The sequence below is a fragment of the Hemitrygon akajei genome, chromosome 12, assembly GCF_048418815.1.
Source record: "Hemitrygon akajei chromosome 12, sHemAka1.3, whole genome shotgun sequence".
Taxonomy (NCBI): domain Eukaryota; kingdom Metazoa; phylum Chordata; class Chondrichthyes; order Myliobatiformes; family Dasyatidae; genus Hemitrygon; species Hemitrygon akajei.
The window spans coordinates 28061662-28085162 of record NC_133135.1 but is presented as its reverse complement, the minus strand read 5'-3'; the positions used below and the strand labels follow the sequence as shown (position 1 = coordinate 28085162).

Here is a 23501-nt window from a genome sequence, read left to right as displayed (position 1 = left end):
TGACAAGTGTGAGGTCTTGCACTTTGGCAGGAAAAATAATAGAGCAAGTTATTATCTAAATGGAGAGAAACTGGAAAGTGCTTCTGTGCAAAGGGATCTGGGGGTCCTGGTGCAGGAAACACAAAAAGTTAGTATGCAAGTGCAGCAGGTGGTCAAGAAGGCCAATGGAATGCTGGCTTTTATTGCTAGGGGGATGGAGTATAAGCAGGGAGGTCTTACTGCAGTTGTACCGGGTATTGGTGAGACCACACCTGGAGTACTGCGTGCAGTTCTGGTGTCCATATTTAAGAAAGGACATTCTGGCTCTCGAGGCAGTGCAGAGAAGGTTCACTAGGTTAATTCCGGGGATGGGTGGGTTGATGTACGATGAGAGGTTGAGTAGATTGGGACTCTACTCATTGGAGTTCCAAAGAATGAGAGGCGATCTTATTGAAACATATAAGATTGTGAAGGGGCTTGATCGGGTGGATGCGGGGAGAATGTTTCCAATGATGGGTGAAACTAGGACTAGGGGGCATAATCTTAAAATAAGGGGATGCCGTTCCAGGACTGAGATGCGGAGAAATTTCTTCACTCAGAGGGTAGTGGGGCTGTGGAGTTTACTGCCCCAGAGAGCTGTGGAAGCTACTACACTCAATAAATTCAAAACGGAGATAGACATTTTCCTGGATAAAAATGGCATTAGGGGATACGGTGAGCGAGCAGGTAAGTGGACATGAGGCTAGGTTTAGATCAGCCATGTGATCTCCTAGACCCGTTTTCGATAGCCTGGATGGGTTGGAGAGGAATTTTCCAGATTTTTTCTCCTCAATTGGCAACTCGGTTTTTTTTCCCCGGGTGATCACATGGGTTTGGGCGGGATGAATAATAAAATAAAATGGGCGGCATGGTGCCCTGTGGGTTGGCACTGTTGCCTTGTGGGATTCGGTGAAAACTAGAGTTAAGATTGGATCAGCCATGATCTTGTTGAATGGCGGAGCAGGCTTGAGGGGCCGATTGGCCTACTCCTGCTCCTATCTCTTTTGTTCTTATGTAAGATACCTGTGAAGGCTCAGTCACAGAATAAACTCAATCAAGAGATTGCTATACAGACTGATCCGAGGTTACAAACACCTAAAGGTCAACCATATATATTAGTGAATAAATATAAGAGCAGAATTAGGCCATTTGGCCCATCGAATCTACTCTGTCAATTCATCATGGCTATTCCAATTTTCCTCTTAACCCCCAATCTCCTGCCTTCTCCCCATATCACTTCATGCTCTGACCATACAAGACTATCAACCTCTGTCTTAAATATACTTACAGACTTGACCTCTGTAGCTGCCCGTGGCAACAAGTTCCACAGATTCACTACTTTCTGCCTAAAAAAATTCCTCATCTCCGTTCTAAAAGGACACCCCTCTATTCTGAGCATATGTCCTCTGCTCTTAAGACTCCCCCAACACAGGAAGTATCTTCTCCACATCCACTCTATCAAGGCCTTACACCATTCAATAGGTTTCAATGAGGTCACTCCTTATTCTTCTGAATTCCAGTGAATACAGGCCCAGAGCGATCAAACACTCTTCCTATGACAAGCCATTCAAACCTGGAATCATTTTCATGAACCTCCTTTGAACCCTTTCCAGTTTTAGCGCATCCTTTTTCAAGGGCTCAAAATAGCTCACAATACTTCAAGTGAGGCCTCACCAGTGCTTTATTAAGTCTTAACTTTACATTCTTTCTTCTCTATTCTAGTCCTCTTGAAATGAATGCTAACATTGCATTTGCCTTCCTCAACACAGACACAACCTGCAAGTTAACCTTTAGGGAATCCTACACAAGAACTCCCAAGTCCCTTTGCTACTCAGTTTTTTGTATTTTTTCTCCATTTAGAAAACAGTCAACCCTTTCATTTCTTTTACCAAAGTGCATGACCATACGTTTCCTGACAGTGCATTCCATCTGCCATTTCTTTTCCCATTCTCCTAATCTGTATCAGTCCTTCTGTAGCCTCTCTACTTCCTCAAAACTACCTGCCCCTCCACCTACCTGCACATCATCTGCAAACTTTGCAACAAAGCCATCAATTCCAGCATTCAAATCATTGACATGTAACATAAAAAAGAATCGGTCCCAACACAGACCCTTGTGGAACACCACTGGTCACTGGCAGCCAACTAGTAAAGGCTCCTTTTAATTGCACTCGTTGCCTCCTATGAGTTAGCCGCTGCTTTATCCATGCTGGAATCTTCCCTGTAATACCATGGGCTCGTAGCTTGTTAAGCGGCCTCATATGTGGCACCTTGTCAAAGGCCTTCTGAAAATGCAAGTACACAACATCAGCCAATTCTGCTTGTCTATCCTACTTGTTATTTCTTCAAAGAATTCCAACAGATTAGTCAGGCAAGATTTTCCCTTGAGGAAACCATGCTAACTACAGCCTATATTATCATGTGCCTCCAAGTACCCCAAAACCACATCCTTAACAATCGATTCCAACATCTTCCCAACTACTGAGGTCAGACAACTGGCCTATAATTTCCTTTTTTCTGTCTCTCTCCCTTCTTGAAGAGTGCAGTGACATTTGCAATTTTCCAGTCTTCTGGAACCATTTCAGAATCTAGTGATTCTTTAAGGATCATTACTAATGCCTCCACAATCTCGTAAGTCATCTCTTTCAAAACCATGGGGTGTATATCATCTAGTCCAGGCGGCTTATCTACCTTCATTCAGGCCTTTCAGATTCCCAAGAACCCTCTCCCTAGTAGTGGTAACTTCATACACTTTATGACCCCTGGAACTTGTTCCATACTGCTATTGTCTTTCACAGTGAAGACTGATACAAAATAGCTATTTAGTTCATCTGCCATTTCCTTGTCCCCCATTACTTCCTCACCAGCATCGTTTACCAGCAGTCTGATATCCACTCTCTCCTCTCTTTTACACTTTATGTATCTGAAGAAATTTCTGGTATCCTTTTTAATATTTTTGCTAGATTACATTTGTATTCCATCTTTACCTTCTTAATGACTTTTTAGTTGCCTTCTGTTGGTATTGAAAGCTTCCCAATCCTCTAGCTTCCCACTAAATTTTGCTACATTGGTTTTGGCTTTTATGTTGGCTTTGACTTCTCGTTTTAGTCATGGTTGTGTCATTTTGTCTTTAAAATATTTCTTCTTCTTTGGGATCTATATATCCTGTGTCTTCTGAATTGCTTCCTGAAATTCCAGCCATTGCTGCTCTACCGTCATCCCTGTCAGTGCTTTTCCCCAATCAATTCTTACTAACTTAATATTATTAAGTATTTTACAGTGCATTGGATTCCAGTTAATTGGGCCATTGGTTAATTGGGACAGTCATTTGGCACATATCTTAAAGAACAAATACTAAGTGAGAAAATTGCCAGGATTCCCTTCATTTAAATAACAAAATAGAGAGAGTACAGAGGAGATTTACGAGAATGTTACCTGGGTTTCAGCATCTAAGTTACAGAGAAAGGTTCAACAAGTTAGGTCTTTATTCTTTGGAGTGTAGAAGGTTGAGGGGGGGACTTGATAGAGGTATTTAAAATTATGAGGGGGATAGACAGAGTTGACGCAGATATGCTTTTTCCATTGAGAGTAGGGGAGATTCAAACAAGAGGACATGAGTTGAGAGTTAAGGGGCGAAAGTTTAGGGGTAACACGAGGGGGAACTTCTTTACTCAGAGAGTGGTAGCTGTGTGGAACGAGCTTCCAGTAAATGTGGCAGAGGCAGGTTCGATTTTGTCATTAAAAAAAAAATTGGATGGGTATATGGACAGGAAAAGAATGGAGAGTTATGGGCTGAGTGCAGGTAGGTGGGACTAGGTGAGAGTAAGCGTTCGGCAGGGACTAGAAGGGCCGAGATGGCCTGTTTCTGTGCTGTAATTGTTATATGGTTATATTTATTTGGGACACGATGCCACTTAATTGGGACAGGACTCTGTTGCTGAACAGTTTCTAACTAGCGACAGCGGTGTGCACTTGTATGCGGCCGTTAGACACTACACTGTGCTTAGAGCAAAAAGCTTTTAAATAGCACCATTCACATGTGTTTGTGTTAAAAAACCAGTGATTTTTGTCACTGATAGTTGGCAAGAAATAAGCAGCAAGACAATCCAGAACTGTTCTACTCACTACAGTTTCAAACATTCAGGCTTGGAGATGCCAGAAATGGTTGAGAGTGAAAATAAAACAATTTCCCTACTTCAACAAGTTAGGAATGACAAAGAATTTGAAGGTATTTACAATCATTTTGAATGTTGCAATGAAAATGATTTATATAATTGTTAAAAACATTATATAAAGCCAGTCCATTATCTGCACTAGGTGTCTGCACTGATTTTGTTCATTTACAGTCAAACAGAACAACACTGCAGGGTACTTTTGGACGAATTCCTTTGTCAATAACTATTATCGACTGTGGAGGCTGTGATAGAACAAAGGACTCTACAGAAAGTCCTGGCAATTCTAGACAATGTTTCTCACCCTCCGCATGCCACCTTAGCTGAACAGAGGGACACTTCTAGTAATAGACTAAGACAACTGCACCGCTCCAGAGAGTGCTGCATGAGGTCATTCTTACCTTTGGCCATGAGGCTCTATAATGAGTCAACCTATAGACGAAGAAGTGACGATATCCTCTTAGACTATTTGAGGCAACTTATTTTTTAATTCTTTTTTACCTCTCTTGTATTTGTATATCTGTACATTTGTAATGTTACTGTGACACTGTAATCTCCTTTGGGATTGATAAATTATCTATCTATTAGGAACTAATACACAGTTTTATAATACTGTCATAGTATTGATAGCGTTCTAACTTGTTCTGTATTTCATTTAACTACATAATTTGTTACTCAGTTAAATAGTAGTTTGTCTTTTTTATAACTTTTTATAAAAAGCTGCACAGTTCCAGGACAGCTCACTCACCTTTGGTCCACACTGGATACTCAGCTCTCACCTGTGGCTCCAAGCAGCTGTTTGCATTCAACAGCAGCCACAACCCAGGACACTACTTTGACAGGCAGGTTACACCAGGTAAGGGTAGCCAGTGGGTCTCATACGCCAATGAGATAGGAACACGCCTGTCCTAGCATGCAAAGTCAGCTCTGGTTAACTGGACAGCTGAGATCTACAGTGAGATCCAATGGCCAGGAAGGCAGTTCTGCAATGCTTCGTGAAGAGCAAAGGACGTGACAAAGGCACAGAAGACATCATGGTCATTCACTGGTACCAAGGAAGATCCCAGTTTGTGGCACTTATTTGTACCACTTGAATTGGATTTCTGAGGTCGACAGCGTGGAACTTTAAAGCTTTTCGACTTTAAAACTCTCGTGCACAGGTCTCCTGTCATCATCAGACACAACGGAAAACTACTATCTTTTTAACTATTTCCTTGAAACTTTGGCTAATTGGGGCAGCTGTTTGATTGGGCCAAAATGCATTGGTCCTGATGTGTCCCAATTAACCAAAATCCACTATATATAAGAAATAGATAAGACTTCCCCTCTGTCCACTTTTAGTAATTGTCCTTTCTTATCAGCTTTATTAGCTTCTGATGCTATTCATTACAAGACTATGGAGATACAGTTACCACATCAAGTGATTTTTCTGCATCTTGATTTACAGACAAAATTGATTTATGGATATATGTGAAAATGGAACCTGTTCATTACGTAGGGACATCCTATATTTTTAGCTATTAGGAGAACCAAACAGGAAACTGGCACCAAGGTAAAAGATCAGACATGAACTTGATGAATGGAGGAGTGGTCGTGAAAAGCTGTATAGCCTATTCATGCTTTCATTTATGATCTCATGTCTTAGCCATGACATACAGTATGCATTTCTTTAATCATACTACCATCCTCCTTTCTTTTATCATCAAAATTCTCTCACGGTCTCCTTGTCCTTAAGACTGGTTGCCCTGACCCCCACATTTCTTCATATCCATGCCTTTTAAAACTATTGAAGTTGCTGTTAACTCTCAATGGATTACCTGGATGATTTTGTGCAAGTTGGGGTAGACCTCACACGGCTGGCTGGATTGAAGAAGGGAGAGGGAGAATTCTGAGTGGACCTTCTTCATTTTTACTTCCTCTCGTGGAGAAGGAGATGCAGCATTGGACTGTACACTCCTCAAATCCTGTTCACCAAGATCTTCTGTATCTATGCTGATAGAAAAACAGAAAACAATCAAGTGACCCAAGGAAATGTAATTTAACAATATTATGATCACTTCTGCTTTGATGTTTCTCGACAGAGTTTAGATACAATTGTAGTCAGAACTAAGTATATAGGTAATTTCCAATATTAGCAGAGAGGTAATGGTAGTATATACTGACTTTAAAATCTTCCCCCTCACCTCATACCACTTCCAATGGCAATTTCATTGACCTTGCTCGGGAACTTCCAAAACTATATTGTTTGATACCACTAAGAAAGGAGATGCAGCCAACTAGAGCTCCAATTGTTCTGAAAGGAAACCATTAAATCCCATTCCTCCTGTTTCTCTGTGCATTTAACATTTTCCTTTCACATATAGTTACCTTTTCTTTGGATAAAGATTTTGGATTTTCCTTCTGCAAGTTACTCTGTTTTTTTTTAAGTGATGTTAAACTGATGCCTACTGGACAGAGCAGTGTAACAAATATACAGTAAATACAAGATGTTATGTAAATGTTTCTTGTTCTAAGAAAATCACAAATTCTCTTTTATAAGTCTTGGTCATAACTAAAGCTTTTGGGACCTCTTGATTAATCAAGATCAAAATAAAACTCCAATGACATTATCATTTTCTTAATATTGGATGAAAATTTTCAATTGTTGCTTTATCAATAAGTCATTCAAATGCTAGATCAATAACTACCTTGAAACACCAGAACTCAAATAAGAAAAAAACAGTAAGATGGCTTGGATATAATGAATAAAGACAAATTATTTTGTTGCATTACTGGTTAAAATGCAAATGGTATGATGATAAAAGAACATGATATTACAAATCTGTCATTACTACTTGTGATGTGGAATACATATGTATAATCCTATCCATAAGTAATAATACCTTGATGGTATTATGGATTGAACTTAAAATACAAGGCCAGGTGATAGCACAAAACATCTTACCTTGACGTGGAAGCTAGAACGCCCCTCTGCACCCTCTCATCCTCAACATTATTTCTTCCAATCACAAACTTTGTAGGGATAGATTCATGATCTCTCCAAAGCTGCATGTCGTGACTTTCACGGAATGCTCGGATGTGTCCGCAGAGTGTCTGCAGAAAAGTGGTGATATCAATTTCCTGCAGCAGCTCCTCACAATAATCTGTAGCCGTAAGTAGATCCTGAGAGCTGATGTAATAGGATTGTTGTAAACTCCTAAATACAGCTTTAAGACAAAAAAGAAAATACACCTTAATGATGAAGGTATTTTCAAAGCAAAGAATTTCATGCAGGCTAAAGGGAAATACAATGTACATTAAAGAGTAAACCTCAATTTTGTGAATGGATCTCTTTCTCTTCTTTTAAACAATTAATCCTGTAACAGTTATATCACAATTTAAATTCCATCAGCTTTCTTATCATTACTCAACAACTCCATGTGAATCCATAGTACATAAAGCATGTACTGTGTTGGACAAATAGACAGAATATAGAGCTGGGAAGGGGCAAACTATAGACATACTTGAAACCAATGATGAGATTGTTTTTTTCCAACAAAGCATGGAATTAAATACACCATAAAGGATGGAAAAATTCAAACCAGAGATAATTTAAAAATAGTTCTAAATAAGAAAATAACTTAATCCCACATGTTCATTGAAGTAAATTCCATACATCTTCACCATTGCCAATATTTACTTCTAAATATCTAATTTTATTGACGTGCAAAATGTTACATTACCATTAGAAATTTTTCTCAGCTAATTGTTTTACTCAAAACTGCCTACGTATTCACTGGCTGTGCTTTCTTATAAAACTGTTATTCAATGAAGTTATGCTGTTTGGATAATAGATGTGTAGTTCTGCTTTAAATCTCTCTGATGAAGTAGCTTGTTGGCCATCATTAAAGTAGTAAATAGAGGGAATGCCAAGAGCAAATTAAGTTTATTTATAATTTCAATGAGAGGAAGCATAATGGAAAATTAATTGTTTTTTGCATTTTTCTATCTGACAAATGATTTCATTAAGTGCATTCAGCAATGTTTAAAACAGTAGTTAACTAAAATAAGAGAGGATATTAATTGTCCAAACCACTTTTAACTGCTGCTTTGATGCATTTTCTTTCTCTAAAATTAAATCTATTGAGAATAAATTTTTTTGAAGTTGGGCACAAAACAGGAATATTATCCATCAAGTTTGGATAACACTTGCAATATCTCAATCAACTTACAGTGTTTAATTTTTCAGAAGCAGCCAGCAATGACTTTTATATAAATAGTAACAGAAACAGTAACACTTTTAATGAGGAGTAATGGGTGGGAAGGGGGAGGGATTTTGCCATATTTCTAAAGTAACCAGGCACCTAATCACAAATCTAGAAAACTTTCAAGAATCCACTGGATATGTTGATCGGTGATGGCTGCCAATATTCATTACAGGAGCAATATTAAAGAAATAGGCTACTCAGCACATCAAATGTTGATGTGAATTATGGGATTATTAGGGAATAATTCCTCTTTCAGAAACCATAGTGATTGATTTTACCTTTTACATAACATTGATGATAGTGCTCTTGCAATAAGTTGCAATAGTTGGAGAGCTCTTTGTTCCTGTGGAATTGGAATACTGGATCTGTTAACGATGAGCCTGTTGACTTCTCCTGTGACAACGACCTTAAACCAATGTTAAAACAATTGTTAGCAATTAAAAACTGTATATATCTGTCCAATAAGATGTGGATTTAATGCTGGGCATATGATCAAAGCAATATAATAAACCATTTCTAATGAAAGGTCATTGACTTAAATGTTTCTCTCTTGACAGATGCTGTCTGACCTGTATGGTTCTAATGGCTGAAAAGATAGGTTTGCTCTCTCATTAGGACAGCCACTGTATTGTCCTCATTTTTATTTGTTGGATTAATTATTCTATAATACTCTTTTGGGATCTTAATTAAGCAGGTCTTGCAGTGCTGTGTACAGAAATAAACATATTTAGCAAAGTCGGGACTAAAACGATGCTGTCATATCCCATGAAAGATTGTGTAGATTTAAGTCATCAACAAGAAAAAAAAGGAGCTACTATTGAAACATTTCTGGAACAAAAACTGATTTAAAAGAATTTGAGAACATTAAGACATCAGGATAAGACAAGTTATTGGGTTTAATACTTTAGAGTCGCATGATACACATTAACTTCTTAATGCAGCTTATAAAGCATTTTGTTGTGTTCATAAAACGTGCCAAAACTCAAAGCAAGGAATGTTTTATTTCCATTCTATAATAAAAGAAATTTGATGATTGCCTGAGAGTTGTAAAACATCCTGTTATATGTAAGGGGGTCATGTGACCTTGCTGGGCTCATTACTGTTGGGGGAGGGAGGGATAAAGAGGTTGGGGTGGGGGGGGAAAGGACTGACTCCACTGGGAGATTGTCATTGTTGACGTCTTTGCCTTCTTTTTACTCAGCAATTTCTTGCACCCCAAGAAACTCATGGAGGAAAGATAGCTTCTAAACCTAATCATCTGTCATAAGGCCCTCATTGCATCCAATTATCATCATAAATGAGATTTTCAAAGCCTGGAGGCTGGCATTGACTCCGGCACATCAAATCCCCTGTGGCTAAATGTGCTCCAATGAAACAAGAATTCTGGCTTTCATTTGGACTTTTTTAGCCTATCATTAAATTTCACTCTGCTACTAAAATACCATTTTCTGCTCATTAAATTTCCTCAGACATGACCACATAACTAATTAAGATGATCAGTTCATATAATCTCAATACCAGAGGTTGCAAGGGCTCTATTTACTGTATTAGAAATAATTAACCCTGATCAGAACACAATTGAGCCCACAGGTATCTATAAATATTCAAACATCTTCCCATCCTTTACATTTTCTAATATTTACATCTTCTAATATTTGTACATTTGTATATCTATGAACTTTGTAATGCTGCTGTGACACTGTAATTTCCTTTGGGATCAATAATGTATCTAACATCTACCTATACAGACTGCATACAAACTACTTATTTCTTCTAATTGCAACAATAATATGGGTGCAATAAAAACAGTGCCAAAACCAATCAAGTCACAAACATGCCTCAGTGTAAGTCACTTTCAATCCATCACAGCAGCTGGAGGGAACTGGATGAAAATGTGTATCCTTCTGCTGATGTTGCTCAGCAGCTGGGTGCTGTTTCAACAGCAGTTTGCTTTTTCCTTCAGATTCCAGCATCTACAGTCTCATGTCTCCTATCACAGAAGTTCTTGGTAGATGTTAAGATCATAAGATATTGGAGCAGAATTAGGCCATTTGGCCCATCGAGTCTGCTCCACCTCTTCAGCATGGCTGATCCATTTTCCCTCTCAGCCCCAATCTCCTGACTCCTCCCCGTATCCCTTCATGCCCTGACTAATCAAGAATTTATCAACCTCTGATTGAAATATACCCAATGACTTGGCCTCCACAGCTGCCTGTGGCAACAAATTCCACAGAATCCCCACTAAAGAAATTTCTCCTCACCTCCAATCTAAAAGGATGCCCCTCTCTTCTGAGGCTGTGTCCTCTGATCTTAGACTCTCCCACCATAGGACACATCCACTCCATATCCACTCTATTGAGGCCTTTCACCATTCAATAGGTTTCAGTTAGGTCACCCCTCATTCTTCTGAATTCCAGTGAATACAGGACCAGAGCCCTTAAGCACTCTTCATAAGATTGACAGGCCATTCAATCTTGGAATCACTTTTGTGAACCTCTTTTGAACCTTCTCCAACGTCAGCACATGTTTTCTTGGATAAGGAGCCCAAAACTGCTCACAATACTCCAAGTGAGGCCTCACCAGTGCTTTATAAAGCTTGAACATTACATTGCTGTTCTCATATTCTAGTCTTCTTGAAATGAATGTGACTCCAACATCTTCCCAACTACTGATGTCAGACTAACTGGCCTATAATTGTGTCCTTTATTTGCTAAAGCAGTTGTGCTTTTGTTTATTTATTAAGAATTGAAACTCAGAAATGACAATTGGCCATGGTTTCACTAAGTTAGTGTCAGCTGCTTCCAGAAGGCACAGCCTCAGAACAGAAGGACGTCCATTTAGAACAGAGACGAGGAGGAATTTCTTTAGCCAGAGGGTGGTGAACCTGTGGAATTTATTGCCACAGATAGCTGTGGAGGCCAAGTTATTGGGTACATGTCAAGTGGAGGTTGATAGGTTCTTGATTAGAAAGGGCATTAGAAAGAAGAATGGGGTTGAGTGGGATAATAAATCAACTATGATGGATTGGCAAAGCACTTGATGGGCTGAATGGCCTAATATCTGCTCCCATGTTTTATGGTCTTACAACCTGCACCAGAGAACATACTCAAAAATCAGATTAGTGGAAATGTCAAGCTGTTGCTCCCATGATACACTCAGATCCGCATGTACTTACATGATTCATTCTGGCCAGAAAGAAAAAAAATATCCCCACCTGATATAAATGTCCCGGTTTGGCCGCTCTATGCAAGAATTCACAAGTTGCTCTTTCAATGAATCCAGTGAGCAGTTGTACACGTAGATCGGGCATCGAAGGCGGTCTGGATCGTTGGCGTCAACCCGCGAGGACTGTCTACTAAATGTGATGTGAAAGTCTTTCTTTGGAGGCAAACTGAACTCCACTCGTTCCTTTATTGTTTCTGAAGATGCAGAGTCAGTATCTGAGGAAGGCGATGGAGGACGGTGGTTTGGAATACATTAAGCAACACAAAAAGACAAAAAAATACTGACTAGCTGGCAGAGCGTATTAGAATAAGTGCAAGAAAAAAAAAGTAAATTTGTATTTATGTAGCAACATTGAAAGTACATTTCAAAGTACTTTGAAGGGAGATATTGTTAAAATCTAGAAAAAAGGGTCACTGTTTTTTGTACAAATTCCCAACCATGTGATAAAAACTAGATAATCTGCTTTTTTCCCCCCAAATTAAAACGGAGGACTATGAATTGGCAGGGTGAATGGCAATGCTCCTGATTTATTGAGATCTTTTGTGGTCCAGCTGTGTATTATGTCACCCAAATGATTGATGGCACTTCCAAGATGTACTATTCACTCAGTACTGCTGCAGAAAGTGGCCGAGAATCTCAGAGCTCAAGTCTCAAAAATATTCAATTTAAACTTAAAATAACAGCTTTCAGACCAAGAGGAAAAGTCATAACACCACTTCTAAGAAAACAAAGCAGCGATCATTGCAGAGAGCAACCCTTACCTGTATCAGGTTGTACTTTCTCCTTCTCTGAATCAAATAATGACATTTCATTCCCTGTTGCCGGAATCGGAGAAGGGAGTGATGGAGGCTGAGTGGACTGGTTTTCTTGTCCTGGGGATATAGAGTCTATCTTGACACTATTATTCTTTGAAATACTCATTGCTATTTGGTCAGCTTCACTATCAAGTCCACCAAAACGGCCCACTTCAGGCTTTTTTATTGCCAAGGAGGCACTAAATCCTTTCAAGTGCTCACTCAAAGAGGACTCCCTCATTTCAACTTGTAGCAGTTCTTCATTTCCTACACCAGCACTCTTTGTACTCTCATCAATCTCAGGGGCCATCAGTTGTTGCATATCTTCATAGAAAAAGAGAGCACAGAAAGAATACACATTTTTTTAAAAAGTCACAAAAAATATTAACTCCCTTATTCCGTCACTAGTTAATGATTAATATAATAAATATTATTTTCAACTTCAGTGTTAATAGAGGTATTTATGCCAGGAAAAGCCCAACAATTGTGCTTATGACCAAACTGACTGAATTTCATTTTCAAGTCGTTTGATCTTTAAAATTTTCATTTTGAGCAAATTCAGCATCAGAAATATTTTCTTTATATCTGGTCTTCTTAAATTATTGTTTTGATTCACTTTGCCATCATAGTTTCCAGACGAATACGTCGCCCTGCTTACTAAAACTCAGGGAAAAGTCCTGAGAATGTCTGGGCATGATGCCTGACATGAAGGAACCAGTCTGCTGTGTTCATCTCTGGCAACTGTGCTACAAGATGCTGACAAAGAATGGTAACAAACCACTTCAGATAGAGCTCAGTGCCTCTAGTTAAAGATCCACCTGCAGCATGACATTATGTTCGGCTCCAGGCAAATCCAAACAAAAAGCTTCCATCAGCTGCAGTTAATTCAGGTTTTTATAGACAGGACTTTTAAATAAAAGTTGTATCTTAAACTTTACACAAGTTATTTTGTGCAGTTCCTAGGGTGGCCTCTCATGGGACATCTTACCTCCTTGCCACAGAGCAGTAAATTCACATGCTCCCACATTCTATGACAATATTTCGCCTTCTTAAATTTGCTTTTCACTTAGGGAACAGGATATTTATAATGAACACTTTCAACAGATAACATTCACATTCTTTAAGATAAAAATCTAATAGTTGGAAACAAAAAGCAAATGAATAATCACACTATCAGCTTACAATGAACCTTCTAACACACCACAAAGGAACTACAGCTTTGAAAGCCATTATGTATAACTGACAGAACGGAACGCATGAAATGAATTCTAACAAGAAAGAGGAAGTTAACTTGCCTCTTCAAGCAACACTTGTGCCAAAAAATAAAGATACTTTGATAAAACTTACCAGAAAAGGTGGCTGGCAAAAAGATGAGTAGGATCTGTTGTGCATTCACAAATCTGGTGTAACATCTCCACTGAGGAATGGTCTCATTTTCAACTGAAACTACATTGTCCTCAGTCATATCAGCATTCCCAACACTCTAATCAAGAGAAGTATATTTTTAATGCAAAGCATTAAGTAAAAATTTCAAATATTTCATTCTGGAATAAGCTTTCTGAAAATGCACTTTATTACAAGAACTGCCACATATTTTGCTCATTATCAGGAAGTATAGCCATTAGTAAGACTTTTGGAACTTTTCAACGAGCTACAATAATCACAAAAGGTCATTCACTGGTAAAGCTGCGCAGAGCTTAAAAAGATTCAGGAGCCTTTTAGAACTTTCTGGTGGGTGACAATTACCACAATCCTTTTAGGAACACGGCAGGGGACAATAAAAAGAAATGAGGTTTAAGCAGAGTAGCCATTGTAGGAGTGGGCCAATGTTAGAGTGGTCAGGCTTTGGCTCAACAAGCTTGGGCAAGGACAGGTATAGGCTTAATCTTAAGATTAAGCAATTACAGGTATAACCAGTGCAGGCAGAATAGTAGTTCAGCTCCTCCTGTGAGATGTGGGATTTCAAGTCACCTAACTGACTCCCTGATGAGTACATCGGCTCCTGACTGACAAGGTCAAGGAACTGGAGCTGGATGACCTCAAGACCATCCAGGAGGCTGAAAACCTCATAAATAAGACATTTACAGATGTGGTCACCCAGAGTGCAGGCTCCAGATAGTAGACAGGTGAGCACCAAGAGAAATAAGGGGAGTACATAGTCAGTGCAGGGTTTCCCAATGCCCATTCCACTCAGCAAATAAATATACCCCTTTAGATACTCCTGGGGCAACCTAACAGGGCAGTTCAGAAGCAGCTAAGCTAGTGGCAAAGCGATAGTGATAGGGGCTTCGACAACTAGGGGGACAGCAGCATATTCTGTGGCCACACGACAATCCAGGATGGTTAACAAGGTAAGAGCACATGGTATTGCAGGAAAGATGCATACAAGATTGGCTCCCTGCGAGAATAAAGGAGGCCCACTCTGGCTGGCTGCCACTGACTACTGATGGTCTGCAGGGCTCGTTATTGGAACCGCTTTTCTTGTTATATATCATGATGAAATTGATGGCTTAATGGCCACGTTTACACACAATACAAGGATAGGAAGAGGAACGGGTAGTGCTGAGGAAGAAGGGAGTCTGCAGAAGGAGTTGGGCAGATTCGTAGAATGGGCAAATAAGTGGCAGATGGAATGTTGTGTAGAAGTGTATGTTTGTGCAATTTGGTAGAAGGAATAAAGATGTATACTACTTTCTAAACAGGGAGAAATTCAAAAATCAGAGGTGCAAAGGGACTTGGGTTAAAAAAGCTTCACTCCCAGAATGAGCTCAATGCCATTTATGCTCACTTTAACCATCAAAAAACATTGAGGCACCTTCACACTCCCACTGCCTCCGCTGCCCGTGATTTCAGTCTCTGAGGCCAACGTGACAGCATCCTTTAGAAGGGCAAACCCAGAGAAAGCATCCAGCCCAGACAGGGCACCCGCCCGAGTACATTTGTGCTGATGATCAATTGGCTGGGAGTGTTCACCGGTATCTTTAACCTCTCGCTGTGGCAGTCTGAGATACCCTCTTGCTTCAAACAGGTTTCAATTCTACTAGTGCCTAAGAAGAATGTGGTAACCTGCCTCAGTGACTATTATCCAGTAGAACATACAATCACTACGATGAAGTGCTTTGAGAGGTTGCTGATAAAACATATTAACTCCTGCCAGATAAGCAACTTGGATCCATCCCAATTTGTCTACTGCACAACAAATGGCAAATACGATTTCACTCAATCCTGGAACATCTGGAAAGCGAGGGTACATACATCAGGATGCTCCTAATTGATTACAACTCAGCATTCAATATTATTATCCCCTCAAAACTAATCAATAAGCTTAAAGACCTAGGCTTCAATACCCTCCTTGTGCAACACAATCCTAGATTTCTTCACTTGCAGACCCACAATCTTCCTGCACCACAGGACCGCGTGCTTAACCCCCATTCTACTCACTTTATACTTGACTCTGAGATTAAGTACAACTCCAGTGCTATACTTAAGTTTGCTGATGATACCATTGTTATTGGTCAATTCAAAGATAGTGACATCAGCATATAGGAGGGACGTTGAAAAGCTGGCCCTCCCTCAATGTTAGCTAGACCAAGGAGATCATTACAGGAGGACAAAACTGGAGGTCGATGCGACAGTCCTCATTAGGGGAATTAGAAGTGGAGAGGGTCAGCAGCTTTAAATTCCTTGATGTTATCCTTTCAGAAGATCTGTCCTGGGTCCAGTACTCAAGTGCCTTTACAAAGAAAGCAAGGCAGCGCCTCTACTTTATTAGAAGCTTGAGAAGATTCAGCATGTCATCTAAAACTTTGACAAGCTTCCATAGATGCACAGTGCAGAGTATACACTGATTGCATCTCGGCCTGGTATGGAAATACTATTGCCCATATACGGAAAAGCTACAAACAAAGTAGTGGATACGGCCCAATCCATCAGAGGTAAAGCCCTTTTCACCACTGAGCACATGTACATGGAGAACTGTTACTGGAAAGCAGCTTGAATCATCACCATCCAGGCCATGCTTTCTTCTTGCTGTTACCATCAGGAAGGTGGTGCAGGAATCTCAGGACCCACACCACCAGGTTCAGAAACAGTTATTACCCCCTCAACCACTAGGCTCTTCAACCAGAAGGGATAACTTCACTCAACTTCACTTGCCCAATCATTGAAATGTTCCCTAAACCTATGGACACACTTTCAAGGACTTGTCATCTCATATTCTTGATATTTATTGTGTATTTATTAATTATTATTATCTTCTTTTCTCTTTCTTTTTGTATTTTGCAGAGTTTGTTTTCTTTTCCCCACACTGGTTGTTATCTACCCTGATGGGTGTGGGTTTTACATTGATTCTATTGTGTTTCTTGTATTTACAGTGATCATTCTTTGGGGCACTCCTCTGTTTTCGTGGATGGTTGCAAAGAAATAGCATTTCAGGATGTATATTGTATACCTTTCTCTCACGTTAAATTGTACCTTTGAAAAAGGAATCTTAGAGTTGTGTATGGTGACATATACACCATGTACTTTGATAATAAATTTACTTTAAACTTTGACTATAACATAAGAGCAAGGATGTAATGCTGAAACTTTATAAGGCATTGGTCAGGCAACACTTAAGAGTATTATGAGAAATTTTGGGCTTCATATCCAAGAAAAGATTTGCTGGCACTGAGAGGGCCCAGAGGAGGTTTACTATACAAGAATGGTTCCTGGAATGAAAAGGTGAACGAATACGGAGCTTTTAATGGCTTTGGGCCTGTACCCGCTGGAGATAACAACAATGAGGGGGAATCTCATTGAAACCTACTGAATATTAAAAGGTCTTCATAGAATGGATGTGGAGAGGATGTTTCTTACAGTGGTGAATCTAGGACTAGGGGGCACAGCCTCGGAATAGCGAGACGTCCATTTAGAACAAAGGTGACGAGGAATTCCTTTAGCCAGAGGGTAGCAAATGTGTGGAATTGATTGCCACAGGCAGCTGTGGAGTATATTTAAAGTAGAGGTTGATAAGTTTTTGATTAGTCGGGGCATCAAACATTAAGGGGAGAAGGCAGAATAGGATTGAGGGAGATAATAAATAATAAAGCAGTCTCCATTGGCTGAGTAGCCTAGTTTTCCTCCTGTGTCTTCTGGTGTAAGACCAGCAATTATTGTCGATTCGTAATTTCTCTTGAGAAGATAATCTTCAATTACATCTCTCCAACAGGACTTCCTTATTCAACATACTTCTAACAGTAAATATTATGTTAATTTTTATATTCTTCAAACAGGTAATAAATCATCAGATATTCCCACTGACTGATCCTTGACATCACTATAATTATACTTAATAATGCAAGGATGAAACACAATCTCAAGCAAGCGCTCCTTTCAAACTGTAAAATTACTATTTCAATATAATGTGTCCATATACTCTAAGTATAGGGAATGAATTGTGCTAAGATGTTGTATCACAAGGAAACAGGCTTGAATTAGTACTATTAAAACAATTGCTCAACTCCTGCAGGCAGAAATATGTAATCATAATAAAATATAACCTAAGTTTAGTAATGCTATATAAATAAAATATTTTATTACTATTGGCAACGAATTGAAGTTACAAGTTAAATCCAGGGATATGATCACATGGGAGAATCCATTCTTCACTTGTACTGAGCATTATCACGAGTGACTAAGTTCACTGCACACAACCCTTTACTGCATTAAATATTAGCTCAGAGTCCAAATTAATCACAAATGAATAGGACAAAATGTAAAGCTACTCTCAAACTTAATTCAGTTATAAACAAATTAATCAAATACATAAGATTATCATTGGAAACAACTTGTAACTAAACAATAATTTGTTAGTAGTTGAAACACAGTCATATCACATATGATGTAATCATATATCATATCATATGACATAGTCATAGTGATACCTATCACATGCAAGCCTTAAATTAAGTGCCAAGAATGTGATATTTATCCAGTTTGCTGCTGGTGGAAGCAATGTGTAATAACCTAGCCTTAGCCCAAGCAATTTACCATCTTCAAATATCAATTTCTTTCATCGTTTTTATCTGCTACATAGTTAGAAGAAAGTTTGTTAAATTTGAAACATTTTAATGCTACCCTCTTTGGAATTGGCAGAAACTCTAAATTCTCAACACTAACAAAATCTTGAAGTACTGTAATTTCACTGTGGCTTATGGGTTGTGGGCTTTATTCCATAGTCCATGTTAAAAATGTTTCTGGTTTCTGGTCAGCCTCTTTTTGTTGCTATTTTGTGTGATTTTGATTAGGGTGGACAGGCTCTGTGACCTGAAACATAGAGCTAGATTGAACTGAACTGAGTTGAAATGAATATATCTGGAATGGTGCAACGATTTGTGATTTGGTGCTTAATATCCTATGTTTTTGCTTGTTTTTTGTGTTGGAGGTTTGATGTTTTTCTTTGAATGGGTTCCACGGTTTTCTTTCTTTGTTTTATAGCTGTCTGCGGGAAGATAAGTCGCAGGGTTGTATATTACATACAGTCGGCCCTCCTTATCCGCGGATTCCATCAACCGCGGATCGGGAAAACCCGTTAGTTCTCTCTCCAGCACTCGTTATTTGAGCATGTACAAACTATTTTTTCTTGTCATTATTCCCTAAACAATACAGTATAACAACTATTTACACAGCATTTACATCGTATTAGGTATTATAAGTAATCTAGAAATGACTTAAAAGTACAGGCAGTCCCCGGGTTATGAACGAGTTCCATTCCTGAGTCTGTCTTTAATTCGGATTTGAAGTCAGAACAGGTACATCTGGTATTATTTAGCGTCAGTTAGTCAAACGTTTTTCTTAGTTAAGCGGATTCAGAGCTGCACCGCCAGGTCCTAAAGACCACCGCACTGAGACAGGTTAAATAAGGGACTTGAGCATCCACGATTTTTGGTATCCACCGGGGGGGGGGTCTCGGAACCAATCCCCCGCGGATAAGGAGGGCCGACTGTACATACTTTGATAATGAATGTACTTTGAATCTTTGTTAACCAGGACTCTCATTTGAGTGGGATTCCCAAGGGATATTAAAAAGATTTTGGATGAGTTTAGTGGTCCAGTGCATGTCACACCACAATATACTGCTACAGACTTCCCAAACTCACCTGTAACGTGCTGGTTGAACCCATGACCTCTCTGTTATTCCCCAGGGCATGCAATGACATCATAGTGTCTTGCCTCTCCAATTTTTTGAACACTTTCAGTGGTTCTTCTAGTGAAGAAACAGGATATAACAATTAAACATGCTGCAAGCATTTTATTCTGATTGAACTAGATTTATAAAGATATTGCAATGTCCTGAAAACATAGAACTCAAATGACAGAAGCTTCATTTGTTTTTAGTTGGGATTGACAGAAATTTTAATAGAAGCAGAAACCTTTTCCTTAAACTAGCTCCTTATGTGCTAAAATGTGATGAGCCACAGAGCAAAGAAGGACAATCTCTCTTTGAAACACCTGGGTGGTGGTAGAGGCAGAAAGATTGAGGCATTTAAGAGATATTTAGGTAAGCACATGAATCTGAGGATATGGGCATTGTGTAAACAGAGAGGATTGGTCTAGTTGAGGATTACTCATTTAATTGTCTTGGCACAACATTGTAGGTCAAAAGGACTGTTCTATAGCTGTTCTATGTTGTACATAGATCCTGAACTAATATGGAAAAAAAACCATTAAGTCTTGTAGCTTATTAAGACCAAAGGTTGATACAAGCAAGTGAAAACTATCTGCATTATTTTACCTTTTACAGGTGGTAGAGTGAAGGGAATGGAATGCCCATTTCGATCCCGCTGCATAATTTGCTGCATAAAAGTTGCATGATCAGAGTCAGCCAAAGGCAATTCCCGGTCACTGAGGGTCTCTTGCAAACAATTATGAAAAAGACTCAAGAGAATCTCATTGGGCAAAGAAGTGGTTTCCTTTGCACTTCCATCATCTTCCCCTGAGAGAAAAGGCACAACAGATGATAATCCTCCAAATATACAATAGAACTCAAGATTTAAACAGATCTTGGGATCATACAAAACAGCATCATACAGACACATAGCGTCCTATTTGTAAATAGTCTACGAGGAGGAGACAATGGGCAGTGAAGTCTCTTGGACCTGACTGGTGTGGAGCAGAGTTGCATCAGGACTCTGTGTAACGCCATTGGTGACATGGACTTCTCAAAACAAACCCAAACTACAAAGCAGGAAAAAAAGCTTTGATGCATCGCAAAACATGTTGTAGGCTTTGTCATTATGAGCAATGCATCTGTAATGCTGTACCTCACAGGTCCAGAGACCTGGCTTCAACGCTAACCTTTGGTTCTGTCTGCATAGAATTTGCATGTTCTTTCTGTGCCTTGCATGATTTGATTTCCTCTGAAAGTCCAAAGATATATCTGCAGGTAACCCTTGGGTGAGCAGCAGCACCTGCTTAGCACCCCCCACCCCCCGATCAGGGTCATGTGAAGCCATAGGAACTGGAAATTATGGTCATATGAGCAGCTGGTGCATATAACAAGTCCTGGTTAATCGACTACTGATGCCAGGCAGATTATCTCTGAAGAATATCGATAATGGTTGGGGTCACCCACCTTGTAAAGACACTGCCCAGAAGGAGACAATGGCAAAACACTTGTGTAGAAAATATTGTCAAGAACATCAACAGTCATGGAAACATCATGATTGCTCATGTCATATGACACAGCACGTAATGAACAAACGACTGTACATTATCCCAGATGTAGTTGAGTGATAGAAGAATCAGACTGGGATTAATGGCATATGAGGGAGAAATGGGTTAGGAGGAGGGTGTGACTGAAGGGCTTACTCAGACTTCATAGATTATATGGTCTCCTACTATGCTGCAAAGACAAAAAAATTAGATTTTCTGATGGCTCCTGAGGCTCCAAAAAAGTTATAAATATTAAAAATAAATTTGAAATATAAACAATACAAGCTTTCAAATAAAGTCAGAGAAACTTTTAAATCATTAAAATACTATTATAAACAAATAATTTTAAAAACAAAGTAACATTATATCGTTCTTGTCTTACTTCCTCTCTGCTGCAGTAGCTCCAGTCATATGACCAGGTTTGCAGATTCTGTACCAGGTCAAACAAGCAGATTCCCTGGCTTAGGCACAGGGAATTCCAGCAAGGAAATGTTCTGTTATTAAACTCTATGCAGAGTCCAACTGCAGAGTGCAGTAGTAACATTTGCTAGGCTACCAATCAAGTAAGCTGCTTTGTCCTTGGAACATAGGACAGTACAGCACTTTGTCTCACAATGTCCGTGTCAACTATTATGCCAACCTAAACTAACTCCATCTGCCTGCACATGCCCACATCCATCCATTCCTTTTCTTCATGTGCCCCCTAAAGACTGCTATGACACCACTACTCCTAGCAGCACATTACAGACGTACCACGCCGCATGGAGAAACTTGCCTTATAGATCTCCTTAAAGTTTTGCTTTGCCCCTCTAGCATTTCTACCCTGACAAACAGATTCTGGCTTCCCACACTATCTACATTTCTGATTATCTTATTTCCTTTCATCAGGTCATCACCAGCCTCTAGTTACTTGCCAGCTCCTTACTTCACTCATCCCCTCCATGTTTCACCCATCACCTTGCAGTACTTCTCCCCTCCCCCCACCTTCTTACTCTGACTCTTGTTTTTTCTCCAGTCCTGTTGAAGGGTCACGGACTGAAACATCAGTTGTACTCTTTTCCATAGATGCTGCCTGGCCCGCATTTTTTGCGTGTTGCTTGGATTTCCAGCATCTGCAGATTTTCTCTTGTTTGTCCTTACATTACTTGTAACTTTAGGGTAACAAGCAGGTGATGAAGCAAGGGTGCGTGCCTCAAGCACAAGTGGAACCACCTAACATGATATCGCTATGGCTGCATCTTCACTGAACGCAGGCTTACGGCTTTCCCTATTCCAGAAAAGCATGACTGTGATACCTTACCTTTAGTCAAGGTGTGAAAAAGTAACTCTATTTGTTGGCACTTTGGCAAAAGTTTCATCAGATGAAACTGAAATGGTATTGTTTGGATGAAGTCATTCTCCCCGTCATTCTCACCTGTATTAGAAAACAAGAAAAGGATAGTCATTTTAGCTGGATTATGGAATGGAGAGAGGGTTCAAGTGGGAAAAAAAGTATAGTTCATGTAACACACTCAGAACATTATAGACATCACTTTTGATTAAAAGAAGGTATATCACATGGTTATTATAAGAATAAAGAAACATACATAAGGAAATTAAAGCACAGACCCTGAAGCAGAGTAATGGGAATAATTATAAAGCAATGCAGTCAAAGTTCATAGTGAATAAGAGAAAAATAAGACAGCTGGAAGGAACATAATGCAATTACGCAACAAGTAATTTGTTAGGATATTTTGAAGTTCAGAATCTCTTGGTCTGCAGAGTCAAACAGGCCACAAAGAAAATACAAATAATGGCTTCATCAATAATGTACTGACTATTGATCCACCACACCATTATTTCTTTCTGCTCTGGTGGTCAAAGGGGATAACTTCACTCAACTTCACTTGGCCATTCACTGAAATGTTCCCACAATTTATGGACTCACTTTCAAGAACCCTTCATCTCATGTTCTCGATATTTAGCATTATTTATTCATTATTATTTATTTCTTTTTGTTGTTTGATGTCTTTTGCACACTAGCTGAACACCCAAGTTGGGGGAATCTTTCATTGATTCGATTATGGTTAATACTCTAATATGGATATATTAAGTATGCCCGCAAGAACATTAATCTCCGAGTTGTATATGGTGACATATGTGTACTTTGACAAAAAATTTTGAACTTCGGTGCCACAACAATAACCTCTCACTCAATGTTAGCAAGATCAAGGAGCTGATTATTGACTATAAGAGGAGGAAACCAAAGGTCAATGAGCTAGTGCTTGGGATCAGAGCTGGAGAGGGTCAGCAATTTAAGCTTCCTTGGAGTTAACATTTCTGAGGATCTGTTCTGGGTACTTTACAAGTACC

The 23501-nt window shown here is 39.3% G+C and overlaps 1 protein-coding gene across 6 annotated transcripts in view; it reads right to left on the bottom strand.

Annotated features, from left to right (window-relative positions):
• szt2 (SZT2 subunit of KICSTOR complex) overlaps window positions 1-23501 on the bottom strand; it is a 242331-nt gene that overhangs the window by 150350 nt on the left and 68480 nt on the right. For all 6 annotated transcript variants that reach the window (XM_073062784.1, XM_073062788.1, XM_073062786.1 and 3 more), the window contains exons 21-29: window positions 22450-22563; window positions 20230-20430; window positions 19595-19701; window positions 13803-13938; window positions 12423-12779; window positions 11651-11876; window positions 8715-8842; window positions 7134-7395; window positions 6007-6181 (exon numbers count right to left, since the gene is read on the bottom strand). In XM_073062784.1, coding sequence (XP_072918885.1) covers window positions 6007-6181; window positions 7134-7395; window positions 8715-8842; window positions 11651-11876; window positions 12423-12779; window positions 13803-13938; window positions 19595-19701; window positions 20230-20430; window positions 22450-22563 — 1706 coding nt within the window. The remainder of the gene's footprint in view (window positions 1-6006; window positions 6182-7133; window positions 7396-8714; window positions 8843-11650; window positions 11877-12422; window positions 12780-13802; window positions 13939-19594; window positions 19702-20229; window positions 20431-22449; window positions 22564-23501) is intronic.